At 32.5% G+C, this 17,338-nt stretch overlaps 1 protein-coding gene across 3 annotated transcripts in view; it reads right to left on the bottom strand.

Moving 5' to 3' along the window:
- Cdc16 (cell division cycle protein 16) overlaps positions 1-17,338 on the bottom strand; it is a 149,799-nt gene that overhangs the window by 92,712 nt on the left and 39,749 nt on the right. For all 3 annotated transcript variants that reach the window (XM_076517562.1, XM_076517561.1, XM_076517560.1), the window contains exons 5-6: positions 12,343-12,447; positions 8,854-9,013 (exon numbers count right to left, since the gene is read on the bottom strand). In XM_076517562.1, coding sequence (XP_076373677.1) covers positions 8,854-9,013; positions 12,343-12,447 — 265 coding nt within the window. The remainder of the gene's footprint in view (positions 1-8,853; positions 9,014-12,342; positions 12,448-17,338) is intronic.

Consider the following 17,338-nt stretch of genomic DNA (forward strand, 5'->3'; position numbering starts at 1 on the left):
CTGGAAAGTAAAAGAAAACATCTTTTAATCAAGTAGTCAGAGATAACTGAAAGAGAGTTTGTCTTGATACAGCTGCTAATTAAAGTAGTCAGGGAGCACCCTAGTTATCAAGTTAATAATATAATGTTTAGGGGCAACAAGGGACTTGTTGGTACATCTTGGTTGTCTAAGCCAAACTAAAAATTATTAAATAAATAAATAAAAATAAAACAATTTATTATTCATATATCTATCAAGTTTTCTTTCAAACTCACTCAAATTTACTGCTTCCACAACATCCAAAGACTAACTACCCTATCTGAAAAATAAAATTATCTTAATCTCAGTTGAAGATGGCTACTATTTTGCCCAAATCTATACTTGTGTCCCCTAGTTCTATAATTCTTGTTCTTAAGTATGAACAAAATGTTTATGCATCAATATAATAAATTCTTTTACAATCTTAAACAACTCCATCATATCCCTCATAACTTATTTTTTCAAGGGAAAACAATTCCAGTGATTTCAGTCTCTCCTCATATAACAATCCCCCCATCCCAGGTACTACATTCTAGTAACACTTCTCTGAACCCTTTATGACAATGTCTTTCATAAGTTAAGGAGCCCAAAACTGAACACAATATTCCAAATGTGGCCTAACCTGTACTATGAAATTATAACCTCTTTAAACTTGTATTCAATATTCCTGTAGATACAACTTAAAATCCTACTTGCCCTTCCACTAGCAACAGCATACACCTTGGATGGCTTAAGACACTGATCAGCTATTACACCAAGATTCCTTTCTTTCATGTTACTCTTAACATTATTCCCATCCAAATTATGATAACATGCAATATCTTGCATTTATCATAATTAAAACCCATCTGCCATTTATTTGCCCAACTCACTAAATGATCTAAATCCTTCTGTAAAGCAACAATAACCAGTTGATATTATCAACTAATTTAAATAATTTATTGACCTAACATTTCCTTCATGTGTCATTAATGTAAATCAAAAAAGAGCAATGGTCATAAGACTAAGCCTTGAAGTAAACCACTTTCAACATAAATCCAATTTGACTGAATTATATTTATAACAACCCTCTGCTTTCTTCCATCAAGACACTCTCCTACCCAAATAGTAACTTATCCACCACACCTATATAAATCACATTTTTTACACATCTTTTATGATGCAATTTTTCAAATGCTTTCTAAAAATCTGGACACACTAAATCCATACATTTATCCTCATCTACATATGCAGCAACGTTTTCAAAGCATGTCAAAAGATTTGTAAGGCAAGATTTTCCCTTAGTGAAATCATGTTCACTATTCAATAAAATTCTAAACTTTGTTAAATGACTTTGCAAAGTATTGTTTTTAGACATTCCAAAACTGTTCCAATTAGTGGGACAACTTCTATTACCTCCATAAAAGATAAAATGACATTAGCTAATATCCAGTCTGTTGGTACTTGTATATTGTATAAGTACTCAGAAAAAAAATTTCGGCAAGTGGCTTACATATCCAATCCTTGACCTCCTTTAAAATCCTCAGGGAAATATTAACTAGCCAAGGAGACTTATCTTTTTTAAAACTTTCCAATTTTATTTTAACAAGATCACAATTTATGCATTTGTCCTGTTTAACTTTGTTTCCATCTATCAGCAGCTCAAGATGAGGAATACTACTTAAGTGTTCATTACTAAAAACTAAAGAAAAAACCAGAATTTAATAACCTAGCCATTTCACAATCATCAGATATTTGCCTTCTTTTGTCATCCTTAAAGGGTCCTATCCCCATCTTAACATTTTGTTTACCTCTAAAGTACTTCAAAAAATCCTTACTCTTAATGTTTATGTTTTCAGCCACATTTTTTCACACATCTTTCTAGATGTCCTAATTTGTTGTCTGACCAACTTCTTAATCTTCTATAAAATAATAATATCAGTCAATTTAAATTTTGTAACTTTAATTTCAATTCTTATACAAAATTGTGAGACAACCTGGTTTTTTTCTTGCAGCTATCCTTTTCTTTAAAAACATTTTCACATTTACTCAGTGTCTCCAAATAACTGAGCTGCCCAATTTACAACAGATGATTCTTGTTACATCCCCTCAAAAGTTCCTTTTTTGAAATTTGGAATTAAAATATCATTATTCCAGATTTCCATATGCAATGAAACATGAAACCCAATACAGCAATGATCATTTGTACCTAGATGATCTCCAATTTCCACCTTCTCATTAATTCCAATAGGATCCTTGATCAAATGAAGAAATCCAGAAATCTCTCTCTCACATGGTTTGACTTAAGCAATTCCCAATTAATATATCTGAAATTAAAATAACCCCTGATTATGACTTCTTTAACAGCTGAAATCTTAATCTCATTGTAAAGTTTCCCCCTAATTTCATCAGTTCCATCTAATGGTCTGTAACAAATTCATAACAAGAACTTTTCCCTTGATATCTACAAACAGAAACCCAGATAGATCCAGTCTCCTTAATATATTATCTCAATTTCAACAAGACATAACTCACTCTTTACATAAAAAGCCACTCCTCTTTACTATTCTTTCAAGGAACTACCTAAAATTATAGCCTCTCTAACTTCATAATCCACATCCTTCTCTATCCCTTTTGTTTTCCTTCTTTTCAACAGTTTCTTGTCTACACAAGTCAAGAGCTGAAATCTGTTGCTCAATAGAATAGGGTCTTTACAATTAAATGCATTTCTCTTGAAGTGCTACTGCAATTTCTCACAGTTCATCTCTGTATCTATTTCCTCAACTTTAGTTAGGATAGCTTCCAACTTTTTATTCAAGCTGCAAACTCTATATATAAATTGAACATTCTAGCTTCCTTAAAAGTGCATAGAAGTCTAGAGTTCCCAAATAAAACTCATTCATTGCATCTATCACATTTAACAAACAGTGCAAATCAGTCTCAATCACTGTATTATTTGTGGAATTAAAATAAACATTAAATACAATGATTAAATAAAAGTAGCCTGTTGTTAATACCATTAAGACCAAGTTTGACAATGAACTATTTTTAGATTGTATCTATTAAATAAAACAATGTATTTGTCTTAAAATCTTACTGCAAGTTGAATTACAACTAAGTCTACGAATTGTTATGCACACTAAACCTAATGTTACACTAATAAACATTTATATCAATTTTTTACTCTTCAATCTTACTAAGTCTAGCTATTTTTATGTTATTCCATTCTAATTTGTAGCAATAAAAACAATACAACCAAAATAATATTAAAAAAATCCACAATATTGTAATAACTTAACTTTCTAATGTCTTCTTTTCAAATAGCACCCTCTGTTTACCAAGTTACATTGATGACACTGTGGCATTACATACAATGGCAAAGGTCAAAATGGAAAAGGACTAAAAAATGCATATAAATACATCAGTGTTTTGCACCAGAATCAATCAAGATATACACATATTTGGACCTCTGGAAGATGACAACCTTCCCAAACCCTGACAGAATCTCAAACACACTGCAGTACACATCATGGCAGCAGATAAGCTATCAATGAATTTCTTCACAGATTTGACCATGAGAAACTTAGCAATCCTTAAAGCCACATTCGAAGCTCAAAGGCAAGAATCTATAAGACCTTGGCCATGTATGTAAATGGACAAAAAAAAGACTGCACAGGAAAGCATTTCCAAACACATCTCCCAGTGACTGTGATAAGTTAATTGCTGTTAAATTTATCAAAAGACTGTTAAGCAAATCTGTGTGGACTATATGGGTCTAACGAATATCAATTTCTGATGGAAGAAGTTTTTTGGTGATTCAGCTCAAACAGCAATAGCAGCTTTAGCTGTTCACTCTTGTTTAAAGACACTATCAGGTCCAGTACTAACTTCAGAGTTTTGAAACACAACTAATTTTGAGACAAGACTTCTATTATTGACTACATAGCATTAAAGATCAATTATTCCTTTTTCTGAAAATTAATATAAGCTTCGGGTCAGTGAAAAAATTCAAAAATCTAAAAGTGCAATGTTTACTGTTCACAAAACTAGATATGACTAATATGACAGTTAACATTTTTTGAAATTTTATTCATGAAATATAAATGAAACAAAGACAATGTAATGGTAGAATATCAATTCCACACAGTTGCTGAGTATAAGGTTGTTTGAATAATTAACATGACATTTTTCAAACTAAATTTTTGAAGTTGAATTGTGAATATGCTTTGGGAGCAGGCAAAAAAGGTTATGAGAATTAAAATGAAAAAAATGTTTCACGTATATGAATGACATACTGGCCTTTGGGAAAACATTTCAGCCTACTGCTTTTGCTGTTGTGAAAGTTTCTGGTGCTTCTAGTTAGCCTATTCTTTAATCTAAATTTAATTTTTCAATATAATTAAGTTCCTTGTTTTAAAGTGTAATCTTTTTACTGCCATTTAATCACATTATTATGAAAAATCAAAAAAATGTCACAATCCTAATCATAAAAGCCAAGTGTTGGTCTGTCAGTCAGTCATCCTTGATTTCTCCAAATTTCATGAGTTACACAAGTACAATTCCACTCTCTCACTTATAATAGTTCCTTTTTTAATATCCATTCTCATTTTAGTTAAATTTAATTTTTAGCATAGGTATAAATAGCTTCTGAATTTCAGCACTTTTTCTGTTATAGCCATGAAAGTGCATTTGCACCCTATCAATGCCTGTAAAAAGTCAGTCAAAAAGAAGCACAAATCTATGCTTGAAAATTATTAGAAAAAAGTCTTTGTTAAAACAGAAAGAATGTACCAATTATATGTAGAATGTAGAAAATAAGACAATGTTTAAGTGGGTTACACCCCAACACAACCTGAATATGCATCTAGAGTTAAAGGTCACACATCATGCTGCATAGAACAGCAAACAAGCATTAGAACATATACAATAAATCAAAGTTTAGTATTATTTGAGCTTAAAGTTCTTACTTTTATTTTTAAAAAACATTTAAAAATCCCAATGTCCTCTAGTGTGAAAACTATGATGTTTATTATTTATGTCTTCCCTCTTCTCTAACTTTTTACCACCTCTCCAACAAGTATGAACTTTAATGTAAGTCACTCATTATAAAGTTTCATTACTCAGGTAAAGCATAATTTACATAGCCTCCAATCTTATTTAGTCTCAGAGCAATACTTTTGAAAATTGATCTTCCTGTCACATCCTCTCTTTCAGAACTTACCAATAGTTCTCTCTGACATTTAAAACTAATTATTTATAAATATAACTAGAAGAAATTCAAATTGTTTTCTCTAACATATGTTACATTGTTGGCTGTACAGAGAACTGTTTACTTTCTTTCCAGTTCAAACTTCATTCCCATGCAAAACAAATCAAAGACCACAGCTGAACTTTTAACAGCTTTTGTCACACAGAAAGCAAAAAAATTGTGATAGCTAACAAACAGTTTCCTTTTTTGCATGTTATTACTCTGTGTCTTTTGGTGGACTATTTAATTAAAGAAAAATTAAAAAGTAAAGTTTCATCGACAGCTGAGAGAGAGAAAAATTTGTTGTTTTCCATCTGTAATCTTTAATATTATTAAACTAAAATATAAAACAATAAAAACTTTTGTCAGCTAGAGTAAAATAAATAATAATAACTTTTTATGAGGTATGTTTGCAAGTAGTCCATATATCATGTAATTCAATACTATAATGTGAGCTGCATGTTTGCCATGTTATTTATAACTTATATGGTGCAAGTAACATGTATAATGGCTCAATGAGCAATAAACCTTAAGTATAAACAGATGTATAATAATAAAACCTTTAAGCAATTTAGGACAAAAATTGTAGTTTTCTGTTATAACGTGCTGTCATTTCAGAATGAAAATAGAAGAAGTTTATAATTATTTCCTAATTTCTGACAGTGGTAATGTGGTCAGTCATATCAACTGACTTTATAAAAAGTGAGAGTAAAGAATTTTAATGTTATTATGAAAATTACTTTGCAATCAAAGTGTAACAACATGTAGTGGAAATTGTAAACAAAACATTAACATGTCCTCTTCCACTGAACATGTAGTGTACATTGTAAAAAAATTTTCATTGACAAAAAGTGACTTCTTTTCTTTTTGAGCTCATGGGACCCTTAGTTGTGGGAACCTAGTGAAAACCCTGGATATGAACTAGTCTAGCCAGAACAGAGTTGTTTAGAAGCTGCAAACAAGCATCACACTAAAATCTGGTCACCAGATTCGAAATTTTATTTTGCTACTGTATTGTCATAGAACATATTTTAATGCATGCCTGCTTTACTCATATGCTGATGCACAACTTCATAACTGTCAACTTTTACAAAATGATCTTTCCACATATTCAACTGTAACACCTCAGTTTAAAATGATTCTAAAGATAAATATTTATTAATTAGGCATTGCTTGTTGTCATATGATCAGTCTTCAAATGTTTTACAGATACAGTAGAGAGGCTGAGAGAGTGCTAAATGGATTTTGGAAATGTGAAAATATCCTTTGTTATGATAAATAACTGTAAATTAAATAGTGAAAAGAAACCTAATAAAAAAGTATTTTTGGAAACTAATGTTAAACATAAAAAAGGTTATAAAGAAAAAATTATTAGGTAAAATAAAATTACTATTAAAAATAGGGTTAAAGTTTTTCTCTCTAACTAATAAAATTATATAAAATAACAAGGTTAAACTGTTGAAAATATGACTGACATAAAAAATATTTAAATTTAAAGAAAAATGAAATAAGTAAACTGTTTTCAGGAAATCCTCACAATGTCATTATAACCCTATCAAACTATGCTCTAAGATTTCTAATTGACATAGAAAAGAATTCATTGCCTTAAGATCTGCTCCTACCCCTAAAAAATTGGAGTTTTATGACTATCTTCTTGGATATGAGCTTTTGTTAAAAAATACTTCAAGATTTATCCAATTAATTCATCAGCACAAATAAACTTTGATAATGTATGCACAGATATTTCTTTTATAAGTTTGAATGGAATTTCTTGTTAAGTGCAAATAGTATTTTTTGTTCTGCCCACCATAGGTATCAAAAATCCATTTTCTAGTGGTATATGTCTATATATATTTTGCTAGGTCATTGGGTTTACAGGTGCATACTTTTAACCTTTTTCCATAGAATACCAGTTCACCAGAAATACAAGCATTAAAAAATGCTTAGCATAAACAAAGATATTGTATTCACTAAGCATGATAAATGGAATTAGGTTGTTAGCCAAAGATTAGAATAATAAGATTCTTAAAATTATAAAAGATATTTCAAAATTGTAGATTACAGAAAATGAACCAAATAACATAAAAAATAAGCTGAGTAAAAATCTACTGAAGTTAAAACAGAGAAGTAAAAAAAAAAAGAACAATGATATAAAGAAATAAGATTAACTGTTTCACACACACAGGTTATAGATTATCAAAAATACATTAAAGTAAAATGTGTCATGAGTCCTATCATATTTTTTATATCAGATGTTGTAGCCATAAACTAGCATAATCTGTGAGAAATGGTTTAAAAATATTCGCACTTAATTAATACACTTTTAAAAACAATTCTGAGTTTATCAATATCAGTAGAGTTAAATTTTGATCATAAATGCTAAGTCTGATATGATCACAATTTACTAATATACCATTAGATGAGACCATTGAATGATGTGCATGCTTTCATTATAATGAGTAAAGGTAGTTATAATTGTTTGCCCAAAGATATATGTTGTGAACCATATGAACTAACAACTAAAGAATCACATTTATTGTTTGATAAAGGGTACATGATCAAATCGGCTTGGCTACTATTTTAGCTCCAAAAAAATGTACGAGATGTACTACTTGTGCTACATCTTTGATCAGATGCCTCCTGCTACGTAATATGATTTATCTCAGTCGATTCTTCACTTTATGTTACATACATTATGAATTATGATTTCAAGCAAGTGGAAATTCTAATTTTAATTTAAAAAGTTAATGAAATGTTAATATGTATTAAATTTATGATACTTGCCAACAAGCTTGAAACGTAAAACTTTTTTCTTAACACAAATGTATTTTAATATACAAACAAAAATAAAATTTATAATAATTATTGCAAATAGTTATTAAAAATATTAGTTTATATACAAGAGTATTAGAAATTTACAAATTATACTGAGTCTTCTATATGGTCTAGAACTGAATACTTTGTTGATGGTCCAGGTCCACAATAAGCAAAGTAATTCTGAGTTGATATCTTTATACCTTACTTACACTAGCCAACTGTCTTTTCTTGGCTGACCTCTTGGCTGTGTTAATCTTCTATCTGACACAATAATTGCATATCACAACTGTTCCATAGGACTTGTACTTGTTTTGTCCCATTTCTGTGCTATGCCCTCTCAGAGTGAGCTTCTGCTCATTTTAAGGGGTCATACAGACTTGTATTTAAAATGAGAGAGCAGTGTACCCATTTCTATATGTAAATGATCATTGTTTAAATAATTAATAATTACGGAATACTATACTAGGAGTTTGGTATGACCTCAATAACATGGCATTATCATTATTCTTAACCTTACACTTTCTCTCAACTGCAACAGTCATTTACACTTAAAAGTGAAAATAGGCATCACCATGCTAAGTAAAAATCAGAGTGATTATGAATGATGATTTTGACTTGTGATCACATCTTTTTCTCCAATACTGCATTCATTTTATTATCTGTGTAATACTTTTAGCACCTACTTCTTTGCCGATTCTTTCAAATAACTGTTGAAATTCAGCATGCTTGGATCTGTCAATACAGCATTTTACAAGTTTAAGTTCTATTTCACATAATATGGCTGGCATTACCTTCTTCTTTCAAAAGCATCTGATGATGTATTAGGGAATGAAAAGCTTCGTAACAGTATACATCTAAGTGAAGAGCTTCCCTGAAACACACTGCAGCTAGTCCTCTGTTATCCATTGCTTCATGAATTTGTCCTTTCAAAAACTGGATAGAGCTTTCCCACTACAAAAAAGATAAAACAAATAGTTGTTAGCTAGTAATAACTTGTTCTATTAGGAATAAATAAAACTAAACAAATTTTAGGCAAAGTACAATTTTCAGCAGTGATGACGAGAAAACCCACCTGTATAGAAAAATATACATGTAAAAATGGCTGGTTTGGGTTGAGAATATTTGTATGTAGAGAAGCAAACAACATTTCCACCTTCTTTGGTCATCGTCAGGTTCACAAAGAAAGAAAGAGGTAACTGACCAATAGCTGACCACATGTTTGAAGGGGTTGTGTAACTGAATGTAGGAATGTAAAGGGCGTGCTTAGATCTTTGATTATATTTATTAATATAGCTATAAAGGTTTTCCTTTGTATTGGTTTATTTTGGGCTTGAGTTATTGTGTAATTAAGGCTTCTTTAATTTTGTTTGTTTATTTAGTATTTGGGTATTTTCTATGGTTATGTTGTGTTTATTTGATTTGCAGTGTTTGAAAATGTGTGAAGGTGACATTTTGTGTTCTTTGAATCTGGTTTCCATTTTTCTACTTGTTTCTCCAATATAGAAGTCGTGGCAGTTATCACATTGTATTTTATAAATAATGTTTGTGTGGTGTTTGTCAGAGTAGTTTTTACATAGTATAGACTTTAGTTTCATGAATGGTTTTTGAATAAATTTGGTATTAATTGGAATGTCATATTTTGTTACTAGTTTTTGCCAAATGTTGGTTATTTTTCTGCTGATGTCAGGAATATATGGTATGCAGCAGTATATGGTTTCGTGATTTTTTCATTCGTGGGATATATTTACTTTTGTTAGTTGATTTTGCTTTTTGTCTAGGTGTGTGTGTATAATGTTTTCTATGGTTTGTGGAGGAAACTTATTGATGTTGATGAAGAATTGTTTTATTTTGTCTAATTCGTTGTTAATTTCATCTTTCGACCATAGTTTTATGGCTGTGTTTATTTGGTTTCTTAGTATGTTGAGTTTTTGTTTTGTTTCATATGCTGAGTAACAAGGAACATATATATAGTCCAGTAGGGGTGATCTTTTGGGGGATTTCTGTTTTAAATTGTGTATCAGTTCTTGTAATTTTGAGGTTAAGAAATGATTTTTGATTACTTTCTTCCTGTTCACATGTGAAGTTAATGTTGGGATATGTAGAGTTAATGTAATTGGAAAAATTAAGTGTGTGTTCTGTAGATATGAATCCCGCAATCGTGTCGTCTACATATCTGTACCAGCACATGTGAACTTAACGATGACCAAAGAAGGTCGAAATGTTGTTTGCTCCTCTACATAAAATTTTCTCAACCTAAACTAGCTGTTTTCACATATATATTTTTAAAGTACAGTATACTTTTAGCAAACAGAAATTTTTAGTTTATCATCTACAAATATAACAATTCCTTCAAGTGAAAAAAAACAAGATTCATAATAAAAGTACATTACAAAAATTATATATAGCTATTCATCTCTTTCATGTGTCAGATTATTATTTCCATTTCTAAAAACATTTAAAGAAAGTAAAAGTTTCTTTAACTGATTAATAGTCTTGCAGATTATTTATAATTCGATAAGCGAGTTATTTCTATGATTACAACGTTTCACTCAGTTAATCTGACTTTATTAAGTACATCAATCATAATGAGTAAACTTGTAATTGAAGAAAAAAAAACTAACAGATGGGCACATTGGTATTTGATTGTTTATTTTTGTTTTTTTGAATTTTTATGCAAGGCTACACAAGGGGTATCTGTGCTAGCAATTCCTAATTTAGCAGTGTAAGACAAAAGGGAAGGCAGCTAGTCAGCACCACCCACTGCCAACTCTTGGGCTGCTCTTTTTACCAACAAATAGTAGGACTGACCATCACTGAAAGGGTAAGCGTATTTGGTGTGATGAGGATTCAAACCCACGACCCTCAGATTACAAGTCGAGTACCTTAACCACCTGGTCATGCCAGGCACTTGACTGTTTGAACTTACCAGTGATTAGCTGATTATTCTTGGATGAGAATGATAGGTAAATAAATAATCTAATAAACAAAATATAATATGTCTGGAATAATAAAAATAGCACACATTATACCCTGTAAAACAGGAATTAGTTGCACTTGAAGTGATATATGCTAATTAGGTTAGCAATATGCATATTTGCATGTTTCGCTAGCAGTACAAACCTAATTTGTAAAACATTAACATAAGCATAATATAAACACAGTCATTTGTTCCAGCTTCATCAAGTTGAAATTCTCAGGAGAGAAAAATAGCCACATATTTGGAGAATAAAGGAAGTATTATTAATTAAACAATTTCAACCAGAAATTAATAAATATTTCAGTATGATACAGTAACATCTTTTCTAACCTCTGTTTAACCCCTCCACCCCATGTCAGGATTTTTGAAAGCTTATATATATTAATGAAAAACAATTATGAATTATTAATATATTTCTGCATAAAATACACTGACTAAATAAACGCTACATATCTGAATTTATAAGTGATATACATATACTATTTCAGTAAAATTACAGTAAAGTTTATAATACATAATGTAGAAAAACTTCAATAGATATCACCATAAAGAGCATTTCCAATGTTATCTAGTAAGCACCAATTGCAACACAATAAATTGGGGCAAATAATTAAAAATAGAGCAAAAAATGGTCTGCACAAATCAACTTTCCCAAAACGTTTTGAAACAAGGAAAGTACCCACGTTATCTCAGGCAATCCCCAATTGTCCCTGACAAAAAATAAATTCACCTTTTGAAAGCACTGACTGGTCTTATATTATAAAGTCATCTTAAAAGCAGGTTAGAAAAAATGCCATTATATGCCACAATATTTATTAATTTTCAGTTGAAACTGTTTAATTAGTAAAGCTTCATTTATTTTCCAATAGTTTAATATTTGTTTTATTATTGAGAATTTCAACATCATTATGAAGTTGGAACAAATGACCATGTTTGGCTTTGTTCATATGTTTTATGATTTGGATTTATATGCTACCAGCTGAACATACAAATATACATATTCCTAATCTAAACAGTATAGTACACTTCCAGTAGATATCAGTCACCACTCCAAACACAACTAATTCCTGTTAGACAGGATATAATGTGTACTATATATGTTTGAGTTTCTACAACAGGCAGTTGCCATCCATTCAACTAAGTTGCATCAAAAATATCCTGCAATCTATCACCTAAGAATAACCAGCTAATCACTTAAGTTCAAACAAATGTGTTCCATCCACTAATTTTTCATATTTCTTAGCTAAATGATGAAATGCATTTTAAAACTGAAAGCTTTAACTGTAGTCTTATCTCCCATTACAATTGATTTGCCTTGTGGTTCTTGGCCTCTTGTGTTTGGTCCTGTACTGTTTACTTCTGCAACATCAAGAGTGGCTAGTGCTTCCTGATATTCTTTACCTGCAAACTAAAGATTTATAAATGATAATTAACATGTTCATGCAACATTACTATTCAGATGGTTTCATATATTCAGTATTTCCTTTTCCATTTACACGTAAAAGTGTATGTTTATCATATGCAAAAGTAAAATGTTTTATGCTGTTAAAGTACACAAATTAAAAATTGTATTATTCTAAATACATCTCAAAAGATAGTATTCATAACACAGATATTTAAGAAAATAAAATTTCCAGACATTTCATAATCTACCCAAGGGCAATAATGTATTTTAACAGCACTCAACACGTTATCCACCTGAAACATCTCATAATCAGTTGTAAAAGTAATTAACTTGTAATACTTTCAAAGGTAGGTTACATATTAACAAAGGCTGAACAAGTAATAAACTTCGTTAACACATGTCAATGCAATTGTTTTAAAAAAATCAGATGTCAAATGTGTTGTAGTTATGGTCCACTACACATTGTATTTACAGGTACTTGTTAAATACTAGATGTTTCTGTGAAAAACAACCTATCAGCAAATATCAAACACAACAGATAGTTCTTTACATGTTATGCATACAGGCACCTGTATTCACTATAAACTGAATTTTCCAAAAAAATTCAAACAATGAGTATAAAACATGCTAGGTATTCTGGTACACTAAATGTTGCATGCAAATATCTCTTCAATGTAGACACAAGTACATATGCTGTAAAAACAAAAAATAATCCGCGGTGATGAGAAAACCCACTTGTAGAGAAAAATATATATGTAAAAACGGTTCCTCTGCATAAAAAAACTTTCTTAACCCATACCACCTTTTTTTACATATATATAACATAAAAAATATGATAGATATTATATAGGAACCTGCTCTATCTACTTGTTTGCATACAAGCTAAAGAAATATAAAATACATTATATATATATATCTGGTATCTTATATGTTACATGTGTCTATAACATACTGTCTTCTCTAAAGCTGGAGGTAAAAGTATGCATTATAATAAAATTCAGATATAAAACATGATAAACATTAGTTAAACATTAGTAATAAGCTTATTATACTTCTAATATTACTTCCTATGGTTGGTTGGTTGATTTAGTGTTTAATGGCACAAAGCAGCTAGGCTATCTACACCAAATGTCCAGTAAAAAGGTAAAAGTAAATTCAGTAAAGTTCCTGAAAAGAAATTAAGGTAAAACAAAATAAAGTTAAAAAAATTAATAAATAGAAAAAAAACAATGTTTACATCTAGTCTACAATGACAAAACAAAAACTACAGTAATTCAAGTTGTAAAGGACTTTCTGTAGCGTGACTGTAATAATCATAACATGCCGGGAAGACTAATAGGTAAGTACAAAAACCACTGTCAGTCATCTGAAGTTGTCCATTCTAGTCCTGGTTTCGAGTTACTTAACGTTATGGTCAGTTTCTAATTTCAAATTGAACTAGATGAACTGTGATTTTTAAAAGGAAGCCACATTAAAAAGATATAACGTAAGAATTAAAAAACTTAAATAGCATTAAAAAGATTAATGGCCTTTAAAAAACTAAAAACATTACCAAGGTGAAGAGTGTCACCATCACCGATAACACTGTCTAACGTTATAGACAAACCTTGGGACAGAACATGCTTAAAATGGTTCCATCGTTGTGAATCATAACAATGACAAGAAAGTAAAATGTGGCTTATTGTGATCTGAGTGTTACAAAAACTACACACTGGTGCATCAGTTCCAAATAAAAGAAAACAATGAGATAAAAACTGTGACCAATGCATAGTCTAGTTAGAACAACTTCCTCTTTCCTATCCTTACGGGAACAAGATGGCCAAAATCCAATATTGGGTTTTATTTGGAAAAGCTTCTTTTCGAATTGCTCACTCCAAGTCGACTGCCAGCTGGCACAGAGCCAAGCCTTGAATACAGGACCATAGTTCATGTATGGGACAAGCACAGCGGTGAGAGTGCCAGAGCAGATAGACTTAGCTGCAGTGTCGGCGAGCTTGTTCCCATGAATACCAACGTGGCATGGTATCCAGAAAAACTGGATAAAAGAAGTTATTAAAAAGAAATGGGCCAATCAGTTATAAATATCGGCAATAAAAGGGTGTGAATCAATGTGAAGTGATCCCAGGGTCAGTAGAGAACTAAGCGAGTCAGTTTAAATTGTGCAGATGAGTACTGCTCAGCTTCTATGTGATCCAGGGCAATAGAAATGGCATACAGTACAGTGGTAAACACAGAAGCTGTAGAGGGTATTCTGCATGCAACCACCGAACCACAACAAACCATGTCAGAGCCCACACAGTCACCTGAATTCAAACCATCTGTACAAATAGTAATGGAAGGATGGTTCAGAAGATGTTCAGCAAATAGCAAACAGTATTTCCAATCAGGAGTGGATACTTTTCTCAGATAACTCATAGATAGGTCACAATTGGGGACTGTAAGAAGACATGGTGGGATGGGCTGACCAGTGATCCATAGTTGAGTTTCGTCCAAATAAGAGCAGGATATATATGTAGCATAGAACTTCAATCCGATCCCCAAGTGGTGGATGAGAGGACATGGAGGATGTTCAGTGCTCTCGTACATTTGACCCGTAGCTGCTTGATGTGTGGTATAAAGGTTGGCTTATGGTTAAAGATAAGCCCCAAGAACTTAGTCTCAGAGATCAGAGGCACCACAACTTTACTGGTACGAAGTTAAGGATCAGGGTGAATACCCCGTCGACAGCATAAGTGCATGCAAACGGTTTTAGAGAGAAAGAAGGTAAAGCCATTTGCTGTGGTCCACTTCAGTAAACAATTGAGGGCAGTCAGTAGCTGCTGCTCAATACACCTCATGTTCAACAACTGACATGAGATGTGAAAGTCTTCGACATAGAGCCCATTTGCAATGGTGGTGAGAGGGAGTTGTACAGTGATGGCATTAATTTTTATACTGAAAAGTGTGACACTCAAAACACAGTCCTGAGGGACTCCAAGTTCATGTAGAAAGGAATGGGAAAGTGTCAAACCCACACAAACTCGGAATCTCCCGTCCATTAAAAAATTAATAAAAATGGGGAAATGACCATCTAACCCATATAAATGGAGGTCTTGCAAAATTCCATACTTCCATGTTGTATCATAAGAATTCTCAATGATAAAGAATATTGATACAAGATGTCATTTGAAAAAAGCTTCTCTGATTCAAGTAAATTTAGGTGGTCCATGGTGTAGTGCTATCATTGGAACCCACATTGGGTGGGTGAGAGGAAGTTGTTTAATTCGAGGAACCAAACAAGACGAGAATTAACCATCCTCTCTAAAGTCTTACAGAGACAGCTCATCAAGGCAATTGGACGATAGTTTGAAAAAATCTTGGGATCCTTCCCAGGAATGGAGAAAGGGAGGATAATAGCCTGGTGCCAGTTATCAGGAAAAGCATTCACCTGCTAGATCTGGTTAAAAACAACCAGAAGGATAGCAAGAGAAGCAAGAGATAAATGGCACAGCATCTCACAGTGTATATCATCAGGTCCAACCGATGTACTGCCAGACCAATGAAGGGCCAGTTTGAGTTCCACCAATGTAAAGGGATGATTATAGTCATGGAGACAATCAGCACAAAAGGAAAGAGGTGATCGCTCTGCCCCAGTCTTGATGGCTAAGAAGGTGGAAGAAGAAGCAGAAGTGATAGATACCTGGCTAAAGATTTCATTGAGAGTATCAGCAATGCTCTGGGTATCAGTTACTTCCTGGCCATCAGAGAGCACGATCAAGATGGGGACAGAGCGATATTGCCCACTGAGCTTTCGAATCTTATCCTAAATGACTTTGGAACTGGTGGTAGAGGATATGCTAGTTGTGAACTTAATCCAAGATTCCTTCTGGCTTTGACCCACCGAGTATGTGCACAGGCTCGCTTGAAAGCTATGCAGTTTGAGAGTGTGGGATATCTACATAAAGTATCCTAGGCTCGTTTTTGTGCCTTCTGTGCCATGTGGCAGGCAGGATTCCACCATGGACAAGGATACAGTGTAAAACGTGTTGAGGCTTTAGGAATACATTGAGCAGCTGCTTGTATAATGCAGTCAGTTACTGCTGCCACACACTCGTCTAATTAATGGCTTACAGACAATGACAGGATCAAGTTTTGTGATAACAGTGAAAATGGGCCAATATGCTTGATCCAGCGTCCACCAGGGCATGCAGGTCAGGTGGCATCAACCATGGCCAGTCTCTCTCAAGATTATAGAAAAATTATCACTGCCTCGTGGATTATTATCAACCCTCCATGCAAAATGGGAGAATAATGAAGGGGAGCAACTTGAGAGATCAATAGCAGTAAAGGACTGACTAGGTGCATGGAAATAAGTAGAAGAACCAGTACTGAAAAGAGAAAGATTGTGATCAGAAAGCATGCACTCCACAGAGCGACCCCTCCTATCAATATCAGCACTTCCCCAGAGCGGATGATGACCATTAAAGTCCCCCAGGACTAAAAAGGGAAACAGCAACTGTTCAATGAGAACATCAAGGTCTGACTGATCATATGTCTCTCCAGGTGACAGATAAAGACAACAACCAGTGATGGTACAACCCAAGAAAATACGATGGCTACGGCCTCCACATGCTGATCAACCAACAGTGCCACCCCTCCATGCACTTTTCGATCACACAGCATGTCATTTCTGTATAAAGAAAACTGTTGAAAGGTAACTGTATTGGCAGGTTTCAGAAATGTTTCTTATAAGGATGGTAGGAAGCATTCAGTGTTTTGATGTCATCCAGATTAGGACATAAACCTCAACAGTTCCATTGTATCAGTGTGGCCATTTTTATTTATGTGTATGCTAATTGGGCAGAGAACCCTTCCTTTTATGACCACATCTTTTTTCCTTACTTTCCTCATTGGA

The sequence above is a fragment of the Tachypleus tridentatus genome, chromosome 8, assembly GCF_004210375.1.
Source record: "Tachypleus tridentatus isolate NWPU-2018 chromosome 8, ASM421037v1, whole genome shotgun sequence".
Taxonomy (NCBI): Eukaryota; Metazoa; Arthropoda; class Merostomata; order Xiphosura; family Limulidae; genus Tachypleus; species Tachypleus tridentatus.